At 33.1% G+C, this 22,171-nt stretch overlaps 3 protein-coding genes, 1 long non-coding RNA gene and 1 pseudogene across 5 annotated transcripts; 4 read left to right on the top strand and 1 right to left on the bottom strand.

Annotated features, from left to right (window-relative positions):
* Positions 1-199: 199 nt before the first annotated feature.
* Positions 200-2,233, top strand: LOC147945002 (uncharacterized). 2 transcript variants are annotated; one of them, XR_015558030.1, is made up of 3 exons: positions 200-640; positions 765-850; positions 1,994-2,233. It is a non-coding gene; the product is annotated as an uncharacterized LOC147945002 (long non-coding RNA). The 2 variants fall into 2 exon arrangements; XR_015558031.1 differs by having other exon boundaries at positions 771-850.
* A 2,093-nt stretch (positions 2,234-4,326) lies between these two features.
* Positions 4,327-6,971, top strand: LOC104788324 (UPF0481 protein At3g47200-like; annotated as a pseudogene).
* Positions 6,972-8,160: 1,189 nt separating this feature from the next.
* Positions 8,161-9,052, top strand: LOC104787218 (thionin-like). Its single transcript, XM_010512753.3, has 3 exons — positions 8,161-8,483; positions 8,570-8,647; positions 8,750-9,052. The coding sequence occupies exons 1-3, from the start codon at positions 8,258-8,260 to the stop codon at positions 8,845-8,847; spliced, it is 402 nt and encodes a 133-aa protein (XP_010511055.2). The 5' UTR covers positions 8,161-8,257; the 3' UTR covers positions 8,848-9,052.
* Positions 9,053-17,102: 8,050 nt separating this feature from the next.
* Positions 17,103-19,699, top strand: LOC104788322 (UPF0481 protein At3g47200-like). Its single transcript, XM_010514071.3, has 2 exons — positions 17,103-18,655; positions 19,139-19,699. Exons 1-2 carry the CDS (start codon positions 17,326-17,328, stop codon positions 19,414-19,416), a joined length of 1,608 nt encoding a protein of 535 aa, XP_010512373.2. The 5' UTR covers positions 17,103-17,325; the 3' UTR covers positions 19,417-19,699.
* Positions 19,700-20,747: 1,048 nt separating this feature from the next.
* Positions 20,748-21,718, bottom strand: LOC104788325 (uncharacterized). Its single transcript, XM_010514073.3, has 3 exons — positions 21,341-21,718; positions 21,165-21,246; positions 20,748-21,078 (listed from the first exon to the last, which is right to left on the bottom strand). The coding sequence occupies exons 1-3, from the start codon at positions 21,581-21,583 to the stop codon at positions 21,065-21,067; spliced, it is 339 nt and encodes a 112-aa protein (XP_010512375.1). The 5' UTR covers positions 21,584-21,718; the 3' UTR covers positions 20,748-21,064.
* Positions 21,719-22,171: the final 453 nt, after the last annotated feature.

A 22,171-nucleotide genomic window follows, 5' to 3' on the forward strand; every position in this document is an offset into this window, starting at 1 on the left:
CGCTTCAGTTTGATCAGAACAGTCCACGTCACTCAGACTAAAAAGGTAATCTAACGGTCATGATTACTATTATTTTGTTTGAATGGAAAACTATAGTTGCGTAGATAAAGGTGTTTATTATGTTGACGAGTTTATAGCAAAGTTTGGTTTCAAAGTTTGGATTTATTTTTAAGGGAGATTCTAAAAATAGCACAAATTTGAGTTTTTGTTCCAAAACTAGTACACCTTTTTAATTGTTCCAAATTTAGCACAATTTTAATTTTTGAGAAAAGTTATCTAAATAAAATAAAAATATTAAATAAAACAAAAGAAAAAGAGGAAAACGCAGCCACCATAGTCACAAAACCTAAAAAAACTTCCGATGAATACTAGAGGCTCGGAGGAGGAGGAGATAGAGCAACAGAGTGTATGTATGGGGAATAAGCGAGGATAGAAGAGGAAACAGTGATGAATTTCGAATGAAGCAGCGAATGAAATCGGAGATAATCCCACCACCGAAGCCGTTAATCGCCGATGGGAGTAAGAGTGAAAGAGAGAGAAGGGTATTCGATGGGGTTTTCCGATGGGTTTATCTCAATGTTTTAACTCATCACTTCTCTCTTGCTGTAACGCTTCTTTAATCTCAGAGTTTCAATTCACGGTAAGATCGATATTTTTGGATTTCTCAAATGTGAAGATTGATTGTAGTTTTGATTCTTAAGTCTCATTGATTTGTCCGATTGAAACCTATGTTGTAATTAACTTGTCTTTCTCAATTTCAAAAGTTTCAGCTTTTCAGTAGATGGGATGATTTGTGATTTGTGTCTCTCAATTTCTAAACTGGCGAGCCTACACCGTCTTTAATTATCTGGTAAGCTTCTTTTCCACATTTTCTGTGTTCATTAGATTTATTGATTTAACGAGTACTAGATTTTGGTTAAGTTTAGTTTAATTTTTGTAACTTGTACTTAGTGCAATCTGATTGATTTTTTACTTGCTCATGTTTCATTATGTGTCGATCTTAAAGTAGATAGATGGCTTAACATAATCTCATGGTATTTTTACAGGTTCTGATTTCTTAAAATTGATTTTGTTTGAACTCAAATGACTTTTTTTAGATTCTGATTTCAAGAAAAACATGTTTATTACCTTTGTTTCTTATATTATATTAAACGTAGTTACCTTTGTTTGTTTACCCAGGAGATAAGTTTATACATATCATAGTTATTAGACTTAATTTATACATTAAGCTTATGTTTCGTTTATACATCAAGATTGGTTTGCTGATTTGGTTAAATGTTTATCATGACTCATATTGCATTTATTTCTCTACTTTTGTTCTTCTAGAATTATAACAAAGGTTGTTCTTAGGTTTACTCCATGTTAATTTATAGATACATGAGATGAATGGTTGTTTCATTCTTATTGACTTTACTAGTTTGAAATTCAAGAAGAACTTCATAAAATTGTTTGAAGACAATAATGTAATTCTCTAGTTTATTGTTATGTAGTATCTCTAATGTTCAGAGCATTGAATTTGTTTGAAGTGCTTTTAACAAGGATCTTGAACACGAAATTCAAGAATTCAGGAAATTCATGAAAGCTTATGTGAACTTCATGATAACCTTCATAAAAAGGGTTTTTTTTTTTTTTGCTTCTCTTTGATGTTTAGGGTTTGATTATTTGTTGTATAGTCTTTGTAGTCTTTGTTTACACATTAGGATTTTATGATAAGTATATTTTGGATGGTGTGTTTTGTAAAATAATTTGAATTTGATGTTAAATTAAGCAAATGGTAGTTTCTTTAGATTCATGAAGGTTCCTTGAAATTCAGGTAAGAAAATGTTTTAAGATTCTTGTAAATTCAGGAAGGATTGAATAATGTTTAAGAAGGATTCTTTCAAATTTAGGTGAGCTTTTTAACTTCTAACATTATTCAAATTCAGGACAAATTTCATGAAAATTCATGAAGACTTTCCTGAACATGTTTTACTGATTTCAATTTTTATCACAGGACATGGAAGATTCTTTCATACAATTGTCGCATTGCCTAAGCTCCAGTTCAAGATAGGGGAGAGCCCTAACCAGCTATCCATTGGCTTTTATTTATGAAGATTGCTCCATCAAGAAGAATATATTTTGTTTTCTTTTTCATGTTGAGATGTTACGATTTTATGTTAAAATTCTTTTTGGATGATGTATTTTGTAAAATAATGTGTTGATGTTCATAAAATCATATGGTATTTTTCCTCTCTATAGTGTCCCTCTTTGATATCCACATGCTTATGTTTTAGAAAACACCTTTATTTTAGGAAAGATTCAATAATTTTCAGGAAGAATTCTTTGAAATTCAGGATAACCTTCCTCAACTCAAGTATCTCCACAAAACTTGTTTACAACATATTCATGAAGATTTTGTATTAAAAGATTTGGATATTTTGATAGGTAACTATGTTTTCACTGGTACACATATAAGAAGGGTCTGAATCAATATTTCATGAAGAATTCCTAGATATCTAGAAAGGATTTCTTGAATTTCAGGAAAATCTTCATAAAAAAAATTACACCATTGTTAAAACAAGTTCCTGCAACCATGACGAAAAGCCACATATGTGGATACCCGGCTTACTCCCTCCGTTGTTAATTTTATCATAATTCCAATTGCTTTTATGCAATAACCTGTTTAAAGGCACCATAAGAGATTACTAAAGTTATGAGCATACAAAAAATAGAAACAGAGTCCAAAAGTAAAATCCAAGATGCTCAGAAGAACCAACTTACAGTGAGAGCACCCAATGATTTGCATATTCTCCAACAATCACGAAACAATGTTTTATTTTAGTATTAGAATAGGGAGAAATGCAGCCTAATAAGATGAATAAAGTAAAACACTAATCACCTTTAGAATTTGCCTTTCCCTGAAGCTAATCACCTTTAGAATTTACCTTTCCCTGAAGCTTTGCCTCGTTTCCAATAACCTTTGTACCCATCTTTCTAGATATATTTGCCAGATCCGTGTTGAAACCCATCGAACAAGCTTTCGATGTAGAGATCTCCGTTGGGATTTGGGAAGCATTTTCTCAACATCAACTAAGACGTGGGAGTCACACGCCTAGTCATTTCTTGAGGTCTCAATTTCACCATTGGAGTAGAAGACTGAGCTAACAACAACAAACCGTCTTGTCTCTACTTCATCGCTATTTAAAATCACCAACACCAAACAGGACTACGAATCTGAATTCGATTGGTAATGGACTCGATGAATCTCTGCTTAAATCACTTCACTGGAGCTTCTATCGATTGATTTAGCACCTAACTAATAGATCTAACATCGCAAATGAAGATCTCATATTGGAAGATTCATCACAACCTTCACAGGAGAAAGCTAAAAAGAATCGTGAGATTGATTTTTTTTTTCTTTTTCTTAAAACTCAATTTTGTTTTCTAATTTAAATACTTAATATTAAAAAAATGCTAAATTTGAAACAATTGAACTTGTGTGCTAACTTTGGAAGAAAAACCTAAAATAGTGCTATTTTAGGGTATTTCTCTATTTTTAATGGAAAGAGTGATGATGGTCGAACGAAGACTCGAAATCGTCATTCAGACTAAAGGAGAAGTCTTCAGATTCGTTTCCTTCTTTTTTCGAAGTCTTCAGATTCGTCTAGAAACAAAAGCAGTCGGCTTTATCTCCGGATATAGGTCGATCTGTTCTATTAACCTTAAAATTCACCAGTTATATTTGAAATTTTAACATTAAAACAAAAATGATCTACCAACAATACTAATACTGTATCTTACAGAATTTAATGATTTACTTACTTAAGGATATATATGATCGATCTTCTGTTTCAGTACCTACATCCCCAAGTTCCTCTTCAATTTCGATTGTGATCCATGAGTAGTACGTAAACACCCATTTTTACTTGATAAAACTCATAAGTGTATGCATGAGTGTATGCATGCATGGTGGAAAAAAAAGATGTCTAAGCAAGCAACACTTACCCATAATAAGTGAGGTTGAAAAGAGGGGACCTTGATTCGGGGTTACTTTTGGGCAAGTTTATTCGACAATAGTAATATTAAATCATCACCATATATACTGAATTTTATAGTACTTTCTTCTTATGAGTAAGAAGGATCGTCGGAAAGCTTTGAAAGTTGAAACTATCTTTCTTTCATTTTATATAGTAATTTTATAGTACTGTCTCGTCGTCTTTCTTCTTCCTCCTCCTTCACATTTACTCTCATTTGCTCTCTCAAAACTATATCACTTTATATCTCTTTATTACAAGACAAACTTCAGATTTTAGAGAGAGACAAGGCACTGGATTACATTTTGAAATAATGAACCGAAGGTTGAATCATGAACCGGACACGATTCTTGAGTTTAACGAATCGGCTCCCGGAATGTGGTGGTTTCCTACAAATCCTGAGCACCGTTGCATCTACCGAGTCCCTCATCGTCTACGTCGTGTAAATCCAGAAGCATACACGCCACAATTGCTCCTCATTGGACCTCTTCACCATTCTTTAAAATCTCAAGCTCTCAAGTCTCGTGGAGATATCACAAACACAAAGCTAATGGGCTACTTGAACATGGAGGAGCATAAGAAGTTTTACCTCGCAAGATTCTCAAAAAGGTTTGGAGGGGAAAAAACCATTGATGAATTCAGAAGAATAATCAAAGAAGACGAAGATATAATCAGGGCAAGCTACTCTGAATCGACTGCCTGGATTGAATCTACAAAAGTTCGTGGACATGATCCTACACGACTCTGTTTTCATACTTGAGTTCCTTTTAAGGAGTAAAGATTACACCTTGCTTGTGCACCAAGGATCAGGCACTAACAAGACATGGGATCCTATATTTGAGCAGCCTTGTCTTCAAACCACTGTGGATGAAGACCTCATTTTGCTCGAGAATCAACTTCCTTACTTCATCCTCAAGAAACTCTTCGATCCTATCGTTCCATTACTCCGCCCGAACCAGACTCTTCGTGAGATAGTCATCACTTACTTCAGATTCCAAGGTAATATCAGAGATGACTCCAAATTCAAACATTTCACTGATCTATTCCGATGTGTTCGTGTGGAGACACTTAAGTCCAAACGAAGAGTAAGTTCAGATCTTTAGCTGGTCTGTTCCGATTTGCCAGCTTGGGAACACACAAGTCAACAGAATCAGAAAGGAGTCGTCATGAAGCTCTTCGCATGGAGGAGACACATGGATCAAGAAACACAACAAAGACCAAATTCAGATATATAGCTGATCTTTTCCGATTTGTTCCCATGGAGATACAAGGGTCAAGAGATACAGAAAAGAGTCGTCTTGAACGACTCAAAACTCATCGCATGGAGACACATGGGTCATCGAAAAAACCAACAGAGCACCCGATCATCAAAAACATGTATAATGCGGCGAAGCTACACAGTGCAGGAGTGAAGTTCAAGGCCGTGACAGATGAGTTCTCGATAGATGTGAAGTTCAAGAATGGTTGTTTGAAGATACCTTGTTTGTGGGTTCCAGATGATGCGGAGATCACACTAAGAAATATAATGGCGCTTGAGCAATGTCATTATCCTTTCGAAGCATACGTTTGTAACTTTGTCAGTTTCTTGGATTTTCTAATCGACACTGATAAGGATGTCGACTTGCTCATGGAGAACGGTACGCTTAATTTACGTATGTACATATATTGTTTATGTGTGTATGTTAAACATCCACAAATTTGTAGCAATTATCTCACACATTGAAATTGTGGAGTTTGTTAACGATTTATTTACTTTAGTTAAAATTTGAAGATTTGACTTTTCAAATTTATGTTGATGCATAAAATGGATTATTTGATTAATTTCATAATCATTTGAGAACTATTTTTGATACTATTTGTAAATCATGTTTTTACCATATATAAGTATACTTACCATGTTATCTATTTTATTATTGTATCATACAAATGTTTAAACCGTATAAAATCATCTAATTCTAACTTTTCTTGCATATAAATACTAATTATATGGCATGGTATATGATTCTGAAAGGGATACTAAACAACTAGGGCGAGAGTTCCGTACGTGGCCGTGGCGGAGATGGTGAACACACTATTTTCGGGCGTCGTCGAGAGTCGTTCTTACTATGCTGGTATAGCGTCTAGAGTCAACGCCTATTATGATAATCCATTCAATGGGTCACGCACTGTTAAATTAGAGTTTTATTGTGGGTTTCCAACTCAAAACCAATTGGCAATGATTGGAGAGGCTTTAACCTTTTATATATTATTCAAGTCCGTTCACATCTATCCGATGTGGGATTTATCTCCACACGTTCCTTGGAGATAATGGCTCTTCTAGCAATTAATCTCGACAATCCATCACGCCCCCTCGAGATAATGTTCTTTTTTTTAGCTATCTCGATGGAATTGGGCCTTCTTTAGGCCATCAATTAATGGGGTGATCGGGCCACTGTCTGGGCCGGATTAATTAATGGGCCAGCGTGTGTAGGTTCTGATACCATGTTAAATTAAGGTTTTACTGTGAGCTTCCAACTCAAAACCAATTGGCAATGAGTGGAGAGGCTCTAACCCTTTATATATTATTCAAGTTCGTTCATATCTATCCAATGTGGGATCTTTTTCCACACGCACCATCCTCTCGGACGACAGTATTTCGGTAATCTATGGAGAGGTACGGCCGTTGCAAAAGATATTGGGGCCACAAGCTCAAAGAAAAAAATTGTAAAAACTGATGGTGCTATGGATTGAACCTTCGACCACAAACACAACTTGGTACACATTTACCACTACACTAACCACATTATTCAGGAATTTTAGGGCCGAAATATTAGATATAATTTCCGGGCCGCAAGCACATGCTTCATCAACCTGTTCTTGGGACCGGCTCTGGTACGGCCACCGTCGCTGCCACGCTTCTGTTAGTAAATGACTCTTATCCAGACGGTGGCTTCGATTATGCAGGTTATGCAAAAATGAACGTTCTTCTCTTTGCTTGGACAACGTCGTTTCACTCTCTCCCGTTCGTCTTTTGTGCTTTAATAAATTAGTCATATCACTACCAACCATCTCACTATCTCTGCTGGTGTATTTAATGAAATGGGTCATATCTACCATTTCACTCTCTCTCGTCATTTGTTTTTTAATTAAGTTTCATAACCCCCAAAATAAGATCTATGAAATCTGTCAGTCTATCTTCCACTGTATCCCATAATATTAATACTTACTTAATAGTAATAATTTTTAATGACCACAACGGTCTTGAATGATAATAATATTATTGACCAAAACAGTCTTGCATGACAATTAACTGCGAAGAATTAAAACACAATCAAAACAACGACCCGACGATGAAAATATTTTTAATAACCGCAAGAAAGTTGGGTAAATAGAGGTAACATAAAACACGTACGTTGTGATAGAACTATTTTGTCCCTTCCTCTTTTAATCCCCAGGTATTCTTCTAGCTTTCAGTGTATCAATCCCGAACTCAAAAATCTTATCCGATATTTATGGCTCTTACAATAAATCCGTAAACGTTTTTAATTAACCCATTCATCTACCAACTTCAGTCCTTATGATGATTCATTAGTAAATATCACACATGCAGTAATTCATGTGATCAAAGTAACAATGAAATCGTAACAGCTAAATAGTATAGTGAACAATAACTATTAACTATGCAAGAAATCATAAATAAATAAATAAATAAATAAATAAATAAATAAATAAATAAATAAATAAACACTGTCAAACACAATCACTCAAGACCATGCCTTATTCAACTTATGTTCTCTCATACACCAAATTATGAGAGTGTGACGAAATAATATACGGCTACGTACATTAGGAACACACACATCATACTTAGCGCAAGCACGCAAACCAAAAATTGAAAAGTAGATGTTTAGAATATATATTATTCATAATTCAACGCTTAGTTCTATAACGTACGTGCTCTAAATGAAACAATATTTCACAAATAAATTTTGATTTTCCCAAACATAAATTGCCATTTGTAGAAACAAATATAAAATGTTATTTTGAGCAGATTGGACGAATTAGGTAAACTAGTTTGTGGTAGCCATTGGGATAGGGTGGTCCAGCCAATATGTAGATTCTATGTAGCTTGCTAGAAAGGTGTGGAATAAAGTTTGTGGTAGAAAACTGTAGAACAACTAGTATATAAGCAAGTCTTGTTTCATCACCATTTCATCATCACAGGCTAAATATATATTGTGATCAAACAAGTAATCAATCAAAAGATGGAAGGCAAAACTGTTATTCTAAGTGTGCTCATAATGAGTTTGGTCATGGCACAAATTCAAGTGGAGGCAAAGAGTTGCTGCTCGTCTACGACTGCTAGAAATATCTATAACACTTGCCGTTTTGCGGGAGGCTCCCGACCAATGTGTGCATCTCTCAGTGGATGCAAAATCGTTAACGGCAAATGTCCTAACGGATATACACATGACACTCTCCAAAACTCAGGTAATTTTTTTTTGTATCGTGCTTTAATATGTCAATTGTTACCATGTTTCATCAATGTTTAATTTTTTTCGAATATTTTACTCAAGGTGATGCTGTCAATGAATACTGTAAGTTGGGATGTACATCTTCTGTGTGCGCTGCCATGGTGACACTCCAAAACTCTGGTAAAACGAAGCATCTAAGCTCACTAATTACAATATTATTATTTATTTTGTAATGGTAGACAAGAGAATGTTAACCCATTCTATTACTTTTTCGGTAAGTAGATGCGAGTGAAACTGTGAGTGGAGCGGTCGCACAATGCGCAAAGGCATGTTCTACTTTCTGTACCAAGGGCTCTTCAACTGTTGTTGAGACTGCTTAAACAAGCATATCCATGAAGTTACCACATCCAAGTTTCAGAGTTTTATTTTCTTTGTTTGCAACCATTGTGTGTATGTGACAAAAAATGCTAGACTTTGGTGCTAGTATTTGAATAAGTTATTTCCAGTTTGTATATGTGTCATAGAAGTTTGTCAATCCTAGATTGGCACATGACTTCTATTAAATAAAAAGTTTGCTCACTTTAATTTGTTTATTACTAGGTGCTTCTCCACGCAACGCGTGGGTTGTAGTGTAGTTGGCACTTTCTTGTTTTTTTTGGTCTTTTTCGTTTTCTCTTTTGTATTATTTCGTTTTAATTAGGCATATACGGGCTTTGCCGTCACTTTTATTTATACACTATATGTTTATACCATTTCGTTCAGATGTGTATAATTGTGCCGTTTATTTTTTATGAATTATGAAAATGTTGTTTCTTGCTTTTGAGGATCCAATCTTATCATTGACTGATATTGTTTCCAATACATTTATTGTATTATAGATTTTCTAATTAACTGCTTATGTAAACCCTTCATACGTTGATGTTGCAATAATAAGTTATTTTTTTAAAATATCTTCCGTGTAAGTGATTATGTTTGTATGCCCATGTTTTGGTCTAATATCAATAAGACCGTTTCTGTTTTTCTTTAGTTGGCTTTGAAACCAATATTGAGTTAAGCAAATAATGGGTGAAATTATGGTGTTAATAAGTGATATAAATTATTATGTATATATATTGTATATATGTGACTATAAATTTAGCTAACTAAAAAATTATGTAATATTTAAATATAATCTTGAACATATATATATTTTTTTATTTGTGGGAGGAATGTATGAAATTATTGGATAGAAGTTATTTTTGAGTTAAATGACCTTTAATGTTTTTAAAGTGAGTTAAATATTAATAAATTTTTATATGTGTCTTGACTTTTTTAAAAAGGAATACCAAGTGTTTCCTTCCAAATTTGAAGTGATATAGTATTTTAGTTTTCTTATATGATATTATGAACTTCAATGTAAAAGTTTTTCAAAGTAATAAGTACACTCACTGATTGAATTATAAAATTTAGAGAAATGTTTATTTCGTGTAATTATCTGCTCTTTTAAATAAATTAAATAAGTATGTTGTTATTCCTACAAATAGGACAACATATATTATAGTTTAACCATGGAGTTAAGCAATAGAAATGGAACTTATGATTGCAAGACAAAATGCTTATATGTTACACATTGATCGTTTAAAAATGAATAGGAACATTTAATTCTCAAATAAAGTTGATTGCTTTGTTAAAACCAACATATGTGAATTTAAATTTAACTATGTAAATTTAAAAAATAAATATGAATAGATTAGAAAGGCAAGAAATATAAAAGAAATATTTTTTTATAGAAATAAAATAAAAATTGAAAACAATGTTAAATATATATAATACTTTTTACATTAAAATATAGAATCAAACTCTTACAAGTTACAACACATATGAGATATAACAACATTTGATATTGGTAGGAGAGGAGGAGAGAATGTTTATTATAAGATGGTAATCCAAATTAGATAATGGAGATGAATCTTTAAAAAATAGAATAATGTAATATCTATATATATATATATATATAATACTTTCTAAAATAAAATATAGAATCAAACTCTTACAACACATATGAGATATAACAACATTTGATATTGGTGGGAGAGGAAGAGAGAATGATTACTTATAAGATAATAACCCAAATTAGATAAAGGAGATAAATCTTTTAAAATAAGAACAATGTAAAATATATATCATGTAGTCTCTAAAATTAAAATTTAGCATTAACAATTTACAATGATATTTTATTTTTTTTACAACCCATACAACAAAAATAAGAAATCAAAAATAACAAAAAAAAACGAAAAATGATTTGAGGTATTGTAGAAGAGAATGAGAGAATGTGAAAATGAGATAGTAAAAGAATGTCAATATGAGATAATGATAGATTGAGAGAATGCTTATTTATATGATAAGAAATGATGGAAGTTACATTTAGAACTATGGAGTTATAATAGTAATTTATTGTGTTTGAATAAAATTAAGTGGTAGAATATGATTAATGCATAATTTATTTTATTTTCAGTTATAATTTTATTTTAATGTGTGAGTTAAATGTATTGTGTTTATTGGATCTTAAATATTGTTTAAAGCAATTAGAAAGCAAATAAAAAAAAATAAAAAAAATTAGAAAACATTAAATGAAAATCAACCAATAAGGAGAGACCAAAACCTTACTTTTATATATATGATATATTGCTTTAAACTTTGAAATGAGAAATATATTATAAACAATAATTTTACATGAGAAATATATTAATTTAGCCAACCAAAATATGAATATAAGTTTAGCCAACCAAAATAAATAAAAAAATATTAAAATTTAACCAAAAATAATTTCTCTTCAAAGATAATAAGTTAGTAGGAGGAATGAATTAATGTACAATTATTGGATAGGAGTTACATTTGAGTTAAATGGAGTTACATGTCTTTAATTATAAATAAATATTTTAATTTTTTATAACCTAAAATAAAAGGAATACCAAGTGGCTGAATCAAAATTCACATAATTTGGTTGTTTGTTGATATAAACTCAACACTTACAAATAATATTTCAAAATAAAAAAATATTACTTTTAAGTGACAAACTAAATTAGTTTTCTTATAAAATTATATGAATTCTTCAATCTCAATAATTTTTAAAATCCCAAGGATAACTTATATTTTTTTGGTTTTCACTCATCAATTTAATTTATAGTGCTAGACTGCTAGATTTCATTCTAATGGTTTCATCTTTAGAGAATTTAGTGAAATGATATTTTTAAAATTATATTTTATTTTTATATTTAAGTTCCAGTTGAATATGTTTTGTTTTTTGGATATTTTTTATTTTGATTAAAGACACAAAAAAACCAATTGTTTAATTATGTTCTTTTTGTTTTCAAAAACCTCAAATAATAAAAAATATATATATATATATATATTATATTGATCTCTGCAGATTTTACAATTGGATCACAAAACAAAATAGTCTTTATAAATAGATAAATGGATAATTATATTGATCTTTAAATATTATATTGATCTTTATAAATTATTAAAAATGATACATGAATATGTGAGATAACCAGAGACATAATAGATAATTACATATGGATCATTTCAACTTTATGATCTCATTTTGTGGTGAATATTGTAAGGAAGTATGAAAATAATGACTTATAAGATGTTAATATAAAATAGAAAATGGAGATAAACATTTTAAAAGATTAAAATAAATATATAAGATATACATATCATACAAAATCTAAAACTAAGCTTTTACAATGATATTTGATTTGAGTTTTTATAAACCATACAACAACAATAACAAAAAAATACAAAACAAAACAAAACAAAAAAGAGATTTGAGAGTAGTGGAAGAAGATGAGAGAATGAAAGAGTGATAGACTAAGAGAATAAGATAATGAATATTTATAGGAAGAGAAATGATGAAAAATTACATTTAGAAAAATGAGAGTTACAATTCTAATTTATTATTTTGTTTTAATACAATTGATTAATATAATTTAGTGGAGAAATAAAGTTAATGCATAATTTATAGGGAGAAGCTATAAAGATTTCAGTTTTATATTATGTGAGTTAAATGTGAAAATTAATTGTTTTAAATTTGTGTTCTAATATAATTTTTTTTTTGTTAAAATTATATTGCCAAGTGGACCAATAAGGAGAGACTGAAACTCTACTTTTATATATATAATTTTTGTGATAGCCTATATAATCCAACAGACAAATCATATTATATTAGCCATATAGCCTATAGGTGTCAAAATTTGAAATTCAAACAGAAAACATCCATTAAAAGAAAACATATACAACCACACACAAGTACACAACTAATAATACACCACTTGTAAACACATTTAACTAATTAGAAATTACATTCGGTTAAGTTTATTTAACATCATACGTACCTAAATGTGGTCTTAAAAAAGAATATACAATCTACGTCAAAACATAATTTAATGATTTCCTTCTTACGGATAGGATTTTTCCAAAAATCTTGAAACTATTATTAGGTACATACGAATATACGATATTTGCAGTCAATATGGAACATGGAAAACACTGGACTGTGTTAGAAGGGTTGAACATAGAAAGACAAAATATTTTTATTGGCAAGCAAAGTGAGAGTTTTAATTTTTTTTTTTTTAAACAAATGAAAAAGAATCTTAATTAATCAGAGTATATTTATCCGTCAAGAGGTAAATTTCGAAAGTTAGTTGTCTTTCTTGACACTTTCACTTTTAAAGAGAGCCTTTTAGGTTTTGAAGACGAGATTGGATTTGAGAATATAAAAGTGAGGAAGTAAATGTAAATTTGTAAAGGGTTGTAGATTTTGATTCTGATAGTTGATTGTATCCACCAGTAGCTGCTCTTTAGCCATATCATACAGGTTTCCCGTTTAAAAACTTTGATCTTAAGAAAGGAAACTAAGACACAACATATAACAATAGAAGTATCATCCAAGATCTTTTATGAACTCAAAACCCTTGTATGAACATAAGTATAACAACATAATGTATGAACTCAAAACCCATGTCCAAGATTCAGACAAAAACGACCCAAATTTCGTCTATCTATATGAGCATCATACTCGAATAGCCAGAAGCATCGTTGAGGAACCAATTTAAAGAGCTATTCCATGACCATGATCGTCTCATAGTGAATCCGACAGAACAGAGAGCTTCAAACAAGCTCGATCTCTTCATGACAAAATCATCCGTCTCTCTCTACAACACAACAAAATCCCCACAAAAACCTTACAATTTAGCAAGAAACAATCTTTGGTCCAATTTGTGAATTAATTAAACCCTATAAGAAACAACATCGGCGTACCGGTGATTTGCTTATCCGGGATTTGAGGAGTAACTCCCAAATTTTATTTGTTCATAATTATAATATTAAAATTACTACTTCATATTTCACAAAATAATGATGCAAATAAAACAAATAAACAATATAAAAACTGTAATATACATCAAAAATAAAATATTATAATATTCTAAAATAATTAGTGTTCAAAAAAACATATATAGATTTACAGAAAAAATTAAAAATAAATATCTCAAACAAAATAATTTTTAAAAAAATATAACAATAACTTTTATTATTCTATTATAATTTTTTTTTTAAATGTTGAACCGTGCTTTAAGCATGGAATATTTCCTAGTTTAAGTTTATTTTGGCAGCAGTTGTAAACTTGTTTGTATAGTTTAGAAGAACAGAGGTTTAATTTTTCTATAAGCTCATGTTTTTTTGGGTTTTGGTTTGAATTTCGAGCAATGTACCGTACATATTTGTTTTCTTTTCTTTGAAATTTAATATATTTTAACATCATTTTATAAAATATTCGTTTTATTTATTATTATTTGTTATTATTGGAAGGAATTGATAAGTTTATTATTATTATTTAGAGAAATTCACAATAATTTTTATATCAATTATTTTTAATTGATATAAATATTTAACATCAATTTTTGTAAATGACACAATAATTGGAATCACTTAATCCAATTGACACTAACTTTTACATCACTTATTTATAATTGATACAAATATTAACATCAATTTTTATAACCGTAACAAATATTAACATCATTTATATTAATTGATATAAAACTAACATTACTTTTTAAAATTGATGCATATTAACATCAATTTAAAAATGATGCAATTATTTATGTCAAATGATGTAAAATATTTACATCAACAAAATATAAATCACTTAACTAAATGATGTAAAATTAGTTTGCATCAATTATAAGTAATGCAAATATATAAAATAAATGATTCAAAACACATGTTTTTTTGTAGTGACTAGAAATAACACCACACGAATTGTAATATGTAAAAAACAGACACCACAAACATTTGGATTCGTAAAGTTGTCATATTGTCGGAAGATGTAAGCATCAGTAGTGGTTTTCCAAGACTTTTTCAGCTTTCTAAACTGCTCCAGTCATGCCTTTGGCAGAATCAATTAATACAAGCTTAGCTCCAAATGCTTTTGAAACAAACATTTCTTTCCACACTCATGGATGATGGCATTGTCAATATAGTTTCATTGTCAACTCTTTAAGAATAAGGTTTAATTGGTTAGCTGTGAAATCATTAGAAGACTTTCCTATTCACATGTTTTTTGCCAATCAATATATTTTTACATCAAATTGTCATTATAATATCCAACTACATTTTTTTTTTTTTTTGATCAAAGAGATGTTATCATTCCATTTCAAATAGAAAGTAACATACAAGATAGGGGTAGCTTAGAGTACAGAACATGGTAAGCTAAAACAAGGCATAGAGCAATAGAAATACATAAGTAGATAAGGGCATTCGGTGTGAAGGACTTGAGAGATGTGAACCACCTGCTTGGGAGCAATATGGAGCTTGTAAGATCAAGAGCAACCGATGCAGACTCCATGAGCAAGTCAAAGGAGTAGGGGGCCACTGTCTTGAGACGTCGAAGACTGGGCGGATATGAAACTGGCAGAGCTAAGTTGCCAAAGGGTCGAGCAGGTTTGCTATGGCTCTGATGACCGGTTACTACATTGGTAGTTGGTGGTCCAAGGGTGCTAGAACAGGACTTAAAGAGGTTGTGGTAACCATTACTCCTTGGAGTTATGATCATAATGCCACTCGTCTTCAAGTTACGATGAGGGTGCTTCATAAAGTAGATAATTAGCGGTTGAAAGTTCTTTGGGTTTAGGCAAGGAAAAGGTAGAGAGTTTGTGAAGCATAGGTAACCCCCACTCCGCAGAGGTGGGATCATAATGCCTAGCTTCCCCAAACTATCTCCATTAATGAGATCATCCCTAGGGTATCCGTTTAACATGGTTTCCAAAAGATTCTTAACCAGGTCTAACAGCAGTGATAGCTTGAGGTTCACTAGCAGTCTTCGGACTAGAGAGACCATTAAGTTTATCGAAAGTTGTTTAGAGAGGGGAAGAGTAAAGTTAAGACCAAACCCGGATAAGTATTGGACTCGACACAAGGGGAGCTCAAGCAATCTAGAAAGAATCCATGTTCTGCTCTCGAGATTTACTCGACTTGACCAAGCAGGAGACATCAAAACTAACAGATATAAACTTGGTATAACACAATCAATAGCAGGTCGAGGTGGGTTCCAGATCGGGGATGCATTATAGTTTAGCCAAAGTAAACTATCTACCAGGAGGCTGGAATATAAATGTAGAGCGAACCTGGGACAGAGGGTTATCGAGAGGGAATTAGAGGTCGCCCAAGAGGAGGGTCTCTTTGTCAAACGGTTCACCGGTGCCGGCGTCAAAACAGAGCTTCCGTCCAGCTGCATCCAAGCAAAGTACTTGGTGAGAGGATTTGAATCCGAGGATAGGTAAGGTGTGATATTTGACGGCTTAAGGGGGTGGTGAGATAGACGGAGGCCGAGTCTAGAGGGACTCTGATAGATCTCTCGAGTAAAACCAAAGCGGATAGGGCTCGATGTAGAGGGTTCACCGAGGGAAGTAACCAGGTGCGGAGGCGAATAGAATGGTTGAAGCTGTAGTAGCAGCGGAGATGAGATCTGAAATCTCAACATATCTCCGGGAGGACTGAAAACGGAAACAAGTAGATTACAGAGGAAGAGGAGACCACGGAGAAGAAGAACCCAAGTCCCAGCGACGCCGATCGGGCTCGGCGCCGCCGGGGGAGTAGATCTCAGAGTTCGTGCCAGAGAGGGAAGGGAGGCTAGGGCGACCTCTTTTTACACACTATAATATCCAACTACATATGTAGTATTTTGTAAGAAAACAAATGCTGCTTAAAAAAAAAAGTGATTGCGTAGTAGTACAAATGGTGCACTTATTTGCAAATTGCAAGTGACTTTCATCTGAATGTTCATCCCTATCAAAATCATTTTGCAATTGCATGTATAAGATTTTCTTAAGCTAATTCCCAAGGATAAGAACATCAACTGAAATAAACATATTTGACCTCAAAATAAGGATCCATTGGGTCATCATAAGAAAGTACTGCTAAATCTTTCCAAAGTTATAGAAGGAGGGAAGGTGTTGTGAAGATCTAGAAAAACACAACAAATTAAGTGAAAAAAAAAAAAAAAAGACTCGATCTCGAATGACATTGGGCTCTGAATCCACAAACCTATGTTAATATATAAATTAACATGTGCAATTTATTACTACATATGTGAACAAGTGACTTTCATGTACATGGACACGTTCGTGTGGAATTTTCCTCCTCATTTACTACTAAGAGGGAAATTAAGTACTGTCTCGTCGTCTTTCTTCTTCCTCCTTCTTCACATTTACTCTCATTTGCTCTCTCAAAACTGTCACTTTATATCTCTTTATTACAAGACAAACTTCAGATTCTAGAGAGAGAAGGCACTGGACTACATTTTGGAAATAATGAACCGAAGGTTGAATCATGAACCGGACACGATTCTTGAGTTTAACGAATCGGCTCCCGGGATGTGGTGGTTTCCTACAAATCCTGAGCACCGTTGCATCTACCGAGTCCCTCATCGTCTACGTCGTGTAAATCCAGAAGCATACACGCCACAATTACTCCTCATTGGACCTCTTCACCATTCTTCAAAATCTCAAGCTCTCAAGTCTCGTGGAGATATCACAAACACAAAGCTAATGGGCTACTTGAACATGGAGGAGCATAAGAAGTTTTACCTCGCAAGATTCTCAAAAAGGCTTGGAGGGGAAAAAACCATTGATGAATTCAGAAGAATAATCAAAAAAGACGAAGATGTAATCAGGGCAAGCTACTCTGAATCGACTGCCTGGATTGAATCGACAAAGTTCGTGGACATGATCCTACACGACTCTGTTTTCATACTTGAGTTCCTTTTAAGGAGTAAAGATTACACCTTGCTTGTGCATCAAGGATCAGGCACCAACAAGACATGGGATCCTATATTTGAGCAACCTTGTCTTCAAACCACTGTGGATGAAGACCTCATTTTGCTCGAGAATCAACTTCCTTACTTCATCCTCAAGAAACTCTTCGATCCTATCGTTCCATTACTCCGCCCGAACCAGACTCTTCGTGAGATAGTCATCACTTACTTCAGATTCCAAGGTAATATCAGAGATGACTCCAAATTCAAACATTTCACTGATCTATTCCGATGTGTTCGTGTGGAGACACTTAAGTCCAAACGAAAAGCCAAGAGTAAGTTCAGATCTTTAGCTGGTCTGTTCCGATTTGCCAGCTTGGGAACACACAAGTCAACAGAATCAGAAAGGAGTCGTCATGAAGCTCTTCGCATGGAGGAGACACATGGATCAAGAAACACAACAAAGACCAAATTCAGATATATAGCTGATCTTTTCCGATGTGTTCCCATGGAGATACAAGGGTCAAGAGATACAGAAAAGAGTCGTCTTGAACGACTCAAAACTCATCGCATGAAGACACATGGGTCGTCAAAAAACCCAACAGAGCCCCCGATCATCAAAAACATGTATAATGCAGCAAAGCTACACAGTGCAGGAGTGAAGTTCAAGGCCGTGACAGATGAGTTCTCGATAGATGTGAAGTTCAAGAATGGTTGTTTGATGATACCTTGTTTGTGGGTTCCAGATGATGCGGAGATCACACTAAGAAATATAATGGCGCTTGAGCAATGCCATTACCCTTTCGAAGCGTACGTATGTAACTTCGTTAGTTTCTTGGATTTTCTCATCGACACTGATAAGGATGTCGACTTGCTCATGGAGAACGGTACGTATGTACATATTGTTGGTGTGTATATACCAGTGTTCTAAATGCAGTATAACCTAAAGTTAAACATCCACAAATTGTAGCAATTATCTCACACATTGAAACTGTGAAGTTTGTTATTAAGCAAAAGTAGGTCCACCTAAGCAGCTGCCACAACGATTTATTTACATTAGTTAAAATTTCAAGATTTTGACTTTTCAAATTTATGTTGTTGATGCATAAAATCGATTATTTGATTAATTTCATACTTACCATTTGAGAAATATTTTTAATACTATTTGGAAGTCATGTTTTTCACCATATAAGTATACTTTCCAAATATATTATTCTATCATACAAACGTTTAAACCGTATAAAATCCTCTAATTCCGAGTAAGTACTGCTCCGTGTTTAATGCTGCTTGGTGCTTTGCTTAACTTTTCTCGCATAATAAATATATACTAATATAGTAATATGGCTTGGTATGGTTCTGATTTCTGAAAGGGATACTAAACAACTGGGGGGAGAAGAGTTCGGTGGCCGTGGCGGAGATGGTGAACACACTATTTTCGGGCGTCGTCGAGAGTCGTTCTTACTATGCTGGTATAGCGTCTAGAGTCAACGCCTATTATGACAATCCATACAATAGGTCACGCACCATCCTCGGACGCCAGTATTTCGGTAATCTATGGAGAGGTACGGCCACCGTCGCTGCCACGCTTCTGCTGGTAATGACTCTTATCCAGACGGTGGCTTCGATTATGCAGGTTATGCAAAAGTGAACGTTCTTCTCATGCTTGGACAACGTCGTTTCACTCTATCCCGTTCGTCTTTTGTGCTTTAATAAATTAGTCATATCACCATCAACCATCTCACTATCTCTTCTGGTGTATTTAATGAAATGGGTCTTAGTCATATCTACCATTTCACTCTCTCTCTCGTCATTTGTGTTTTTGATAAGTTTCATAACCCCCAAAATAAGATCTATGATTCTATCTGTCAGTCTATCTTCCACTGTATCCCATAATATTAATACTTAATAGTAATAATTTTTAATGACCAAAACGGTCTTGAATGATAATAATATTACTGCTAAGTGTAGAATTTAGTCCCAAAGTTAATTCTAATATTGTATATACAAAAACTCTTTTGCTGAAGACTCTAAGAATAGCTTTTGAAGGATCAGTCTGCAAATCTTTTTTGTGTGTGTGTTAGTGTGTAGAATCTATATATCTTTTTGTCATGGCATATATAATCCAAACAGACAAATCATATTATCTAAGCCATATAGGTGTCCAAAATTTGAAATTCAAACAGAAAATCCATCAAAAGAAAACATATACAACCACACACAACTAACCCTATATAATACACCACTTGTAAACACATTTAACTAATCAGAAATTACGTTCGGTTAAGTTTATTTAACATCATACCTAAATGTGGTCTTTAGAAAAGAATATATAATCTACGTCAAAACATAATTTAATGATTTCCTTCTTACGGATAGGATTTTTCCAAAAGATCTTGAAACTATTATTAGGTACATACGAATGCGAATACGATATTTTGCAGTCAGTATGGAACGTGGAAAACACTGGACTGTGGGGGTTGCTGAAAAGAAACCAATTACTACTACAGTACATGACAGTTGGGCGTGGGCCATACAAAGTTCAGACAAACTCGGTAATAATTAGGATACGGACTTGTTGACGCAAAACAAAAAAAAGTTAGGATATTGACTTTTCAAATCTAACACTTATTTGAACATAGAAAGACAAAATATTTTTATTGGCAAGCAGTGTGAGAGTTTTAATTTTTTTTTTTTTTAAACAAATGAAAAAGATTCTTAACTAATCAGAGTATTCATCCGTCAAGAGGGAAGTTTCGAACGTTAGTTGTCTTTCTTGACACTTCCACTTTTAAGAGAGCCTTTTAGGTATTGGATTTGAGAATATAAAGTGGGGAAGTAAATGTAAATTTGTAAGGTAGTAGATTTTGAGTCTGATAGTTGATTGTATTCCACCAGTAGCTGCTCTTTAGCCATAAATATAAGACCTTTGCAGGATCAATCGTTAGCCACAAATCACATGTATATATATAATTATATAAATTTTGTCAATTTTGAGCTATGATTTATTGAAAAAAAAAGGCCAAGGTTTCCCGTTTAAAAACTTTGATCTTAAGAAAGGAAACTAAGACAGAGCACACAACCTATAACAACATATAGTATCATCTAAATGTATGAACTCAAAACCCTTGTCCAAGATTCAGACAAAGACGACCTAAATTTCGTCTATCTATATGAACATCAAACTCGAATAGCCAGAAGCATCGTTGAAGAACCAAACAAAGAACTATTCCATGATCGTCTCATAGTGAATCCGACAGAACAGAGCTTCAAGCAAGCTCGATCAGTTCATGACAAAATCATCCGTCTCTTTCTGCAAAACCTTACAATTTAGCAATAAACAATCTTTGGTCCAATTAGTGAATTAACTAAACCCTATAAGAAACAAAACCGGCGTACCCGTGATTTGCTTATCGGGTATTTGAGGAGTAACCCCCAAATTAGTTCTAATGCTAGCTCCAAGATCAATCGCATCTTGAACCTAAATACCACAATTTCACACCATTCATCAAATTGTATTCAAACCTCTCTCTCACTCACACACACAAGAGAGATCAATGATATTTTAAACTAACCGTGTGGATCCCTGTGGCGCGGACTACTGCGATGGAGCTAGTGGCTAACGAGCCGACGAAGAGCGATGCGACTCCACAGGCTTTGAGTGGCATTAATCGAACGTCGCCGGCGTAACCTCTCCGAATCAATCTCACTCCCCACATGATTTGAGCTCCACTTCCCATTGCCCACCACCAATGATCGGATCCATCCAACAAACTTCTCTCCCCGGCGCCGTCTCCGTTGTCGTTTCGTTCCTCCATTTTCGCCGTCGCTTCTCCGATCTTGTTGAAGAAAATGGGCAAAATAAAAAAAAAGTCCGATTGCGAAATTTCTTATTTCGTTGCAGGTTTAATGGGTTCTGTTTTGGGCTTACGGCCCATATTTGTTATATCAATAGAAAAGGAAAAAAAACATCAAACATTATGAACTTTTTTTTTAAAGAACATTAATGTATTTTTTAAAGTTAAAAGAAATCAATTTTTATAATTCCATGACAAGAAATTGTCTGTATAGTAAACAATAAATAACAAATTGTATACTACTAATAATTGCCGGGATTTAATTAGGAAATTATTTCTAAAAAAGGATAGAGACATTGTATTTGGGTAATGGTGTCACGACTCACTACCTTAATATAAAAATTACAAAACTTTATGTCGGGCCAAGGAAAGATTTGGTATGGCCCTGAAAAATGCTACATTCAACCTTCCTGATTATGATTGTTAATTTCACAATGTTTAACGGAATTTTTGTACTAAATATATATATTCAATGCACATTATTACTTGTTTTTTAGACTTTTAGTAATTAAGTAGTTCTTTACATTACATCCTATCCTACGTACCTAC

The sequence above is a fragment of the Camelina sativa genome, chromosome 5 (genome assembly GCF_030686135.1).
Source record: "Camelina sativa cultivar CO46 ecotype springtype chromosome 5, ASM3068613v1".
In the NCBI taxonomy this organism is placed as follows: domain Eukaryota; kingdom Viridiplantae; phylum Streptophyta; class Magnoliopsida; order Brassicales; family Brassicaceae; genus Camelina; species Camelina sativa.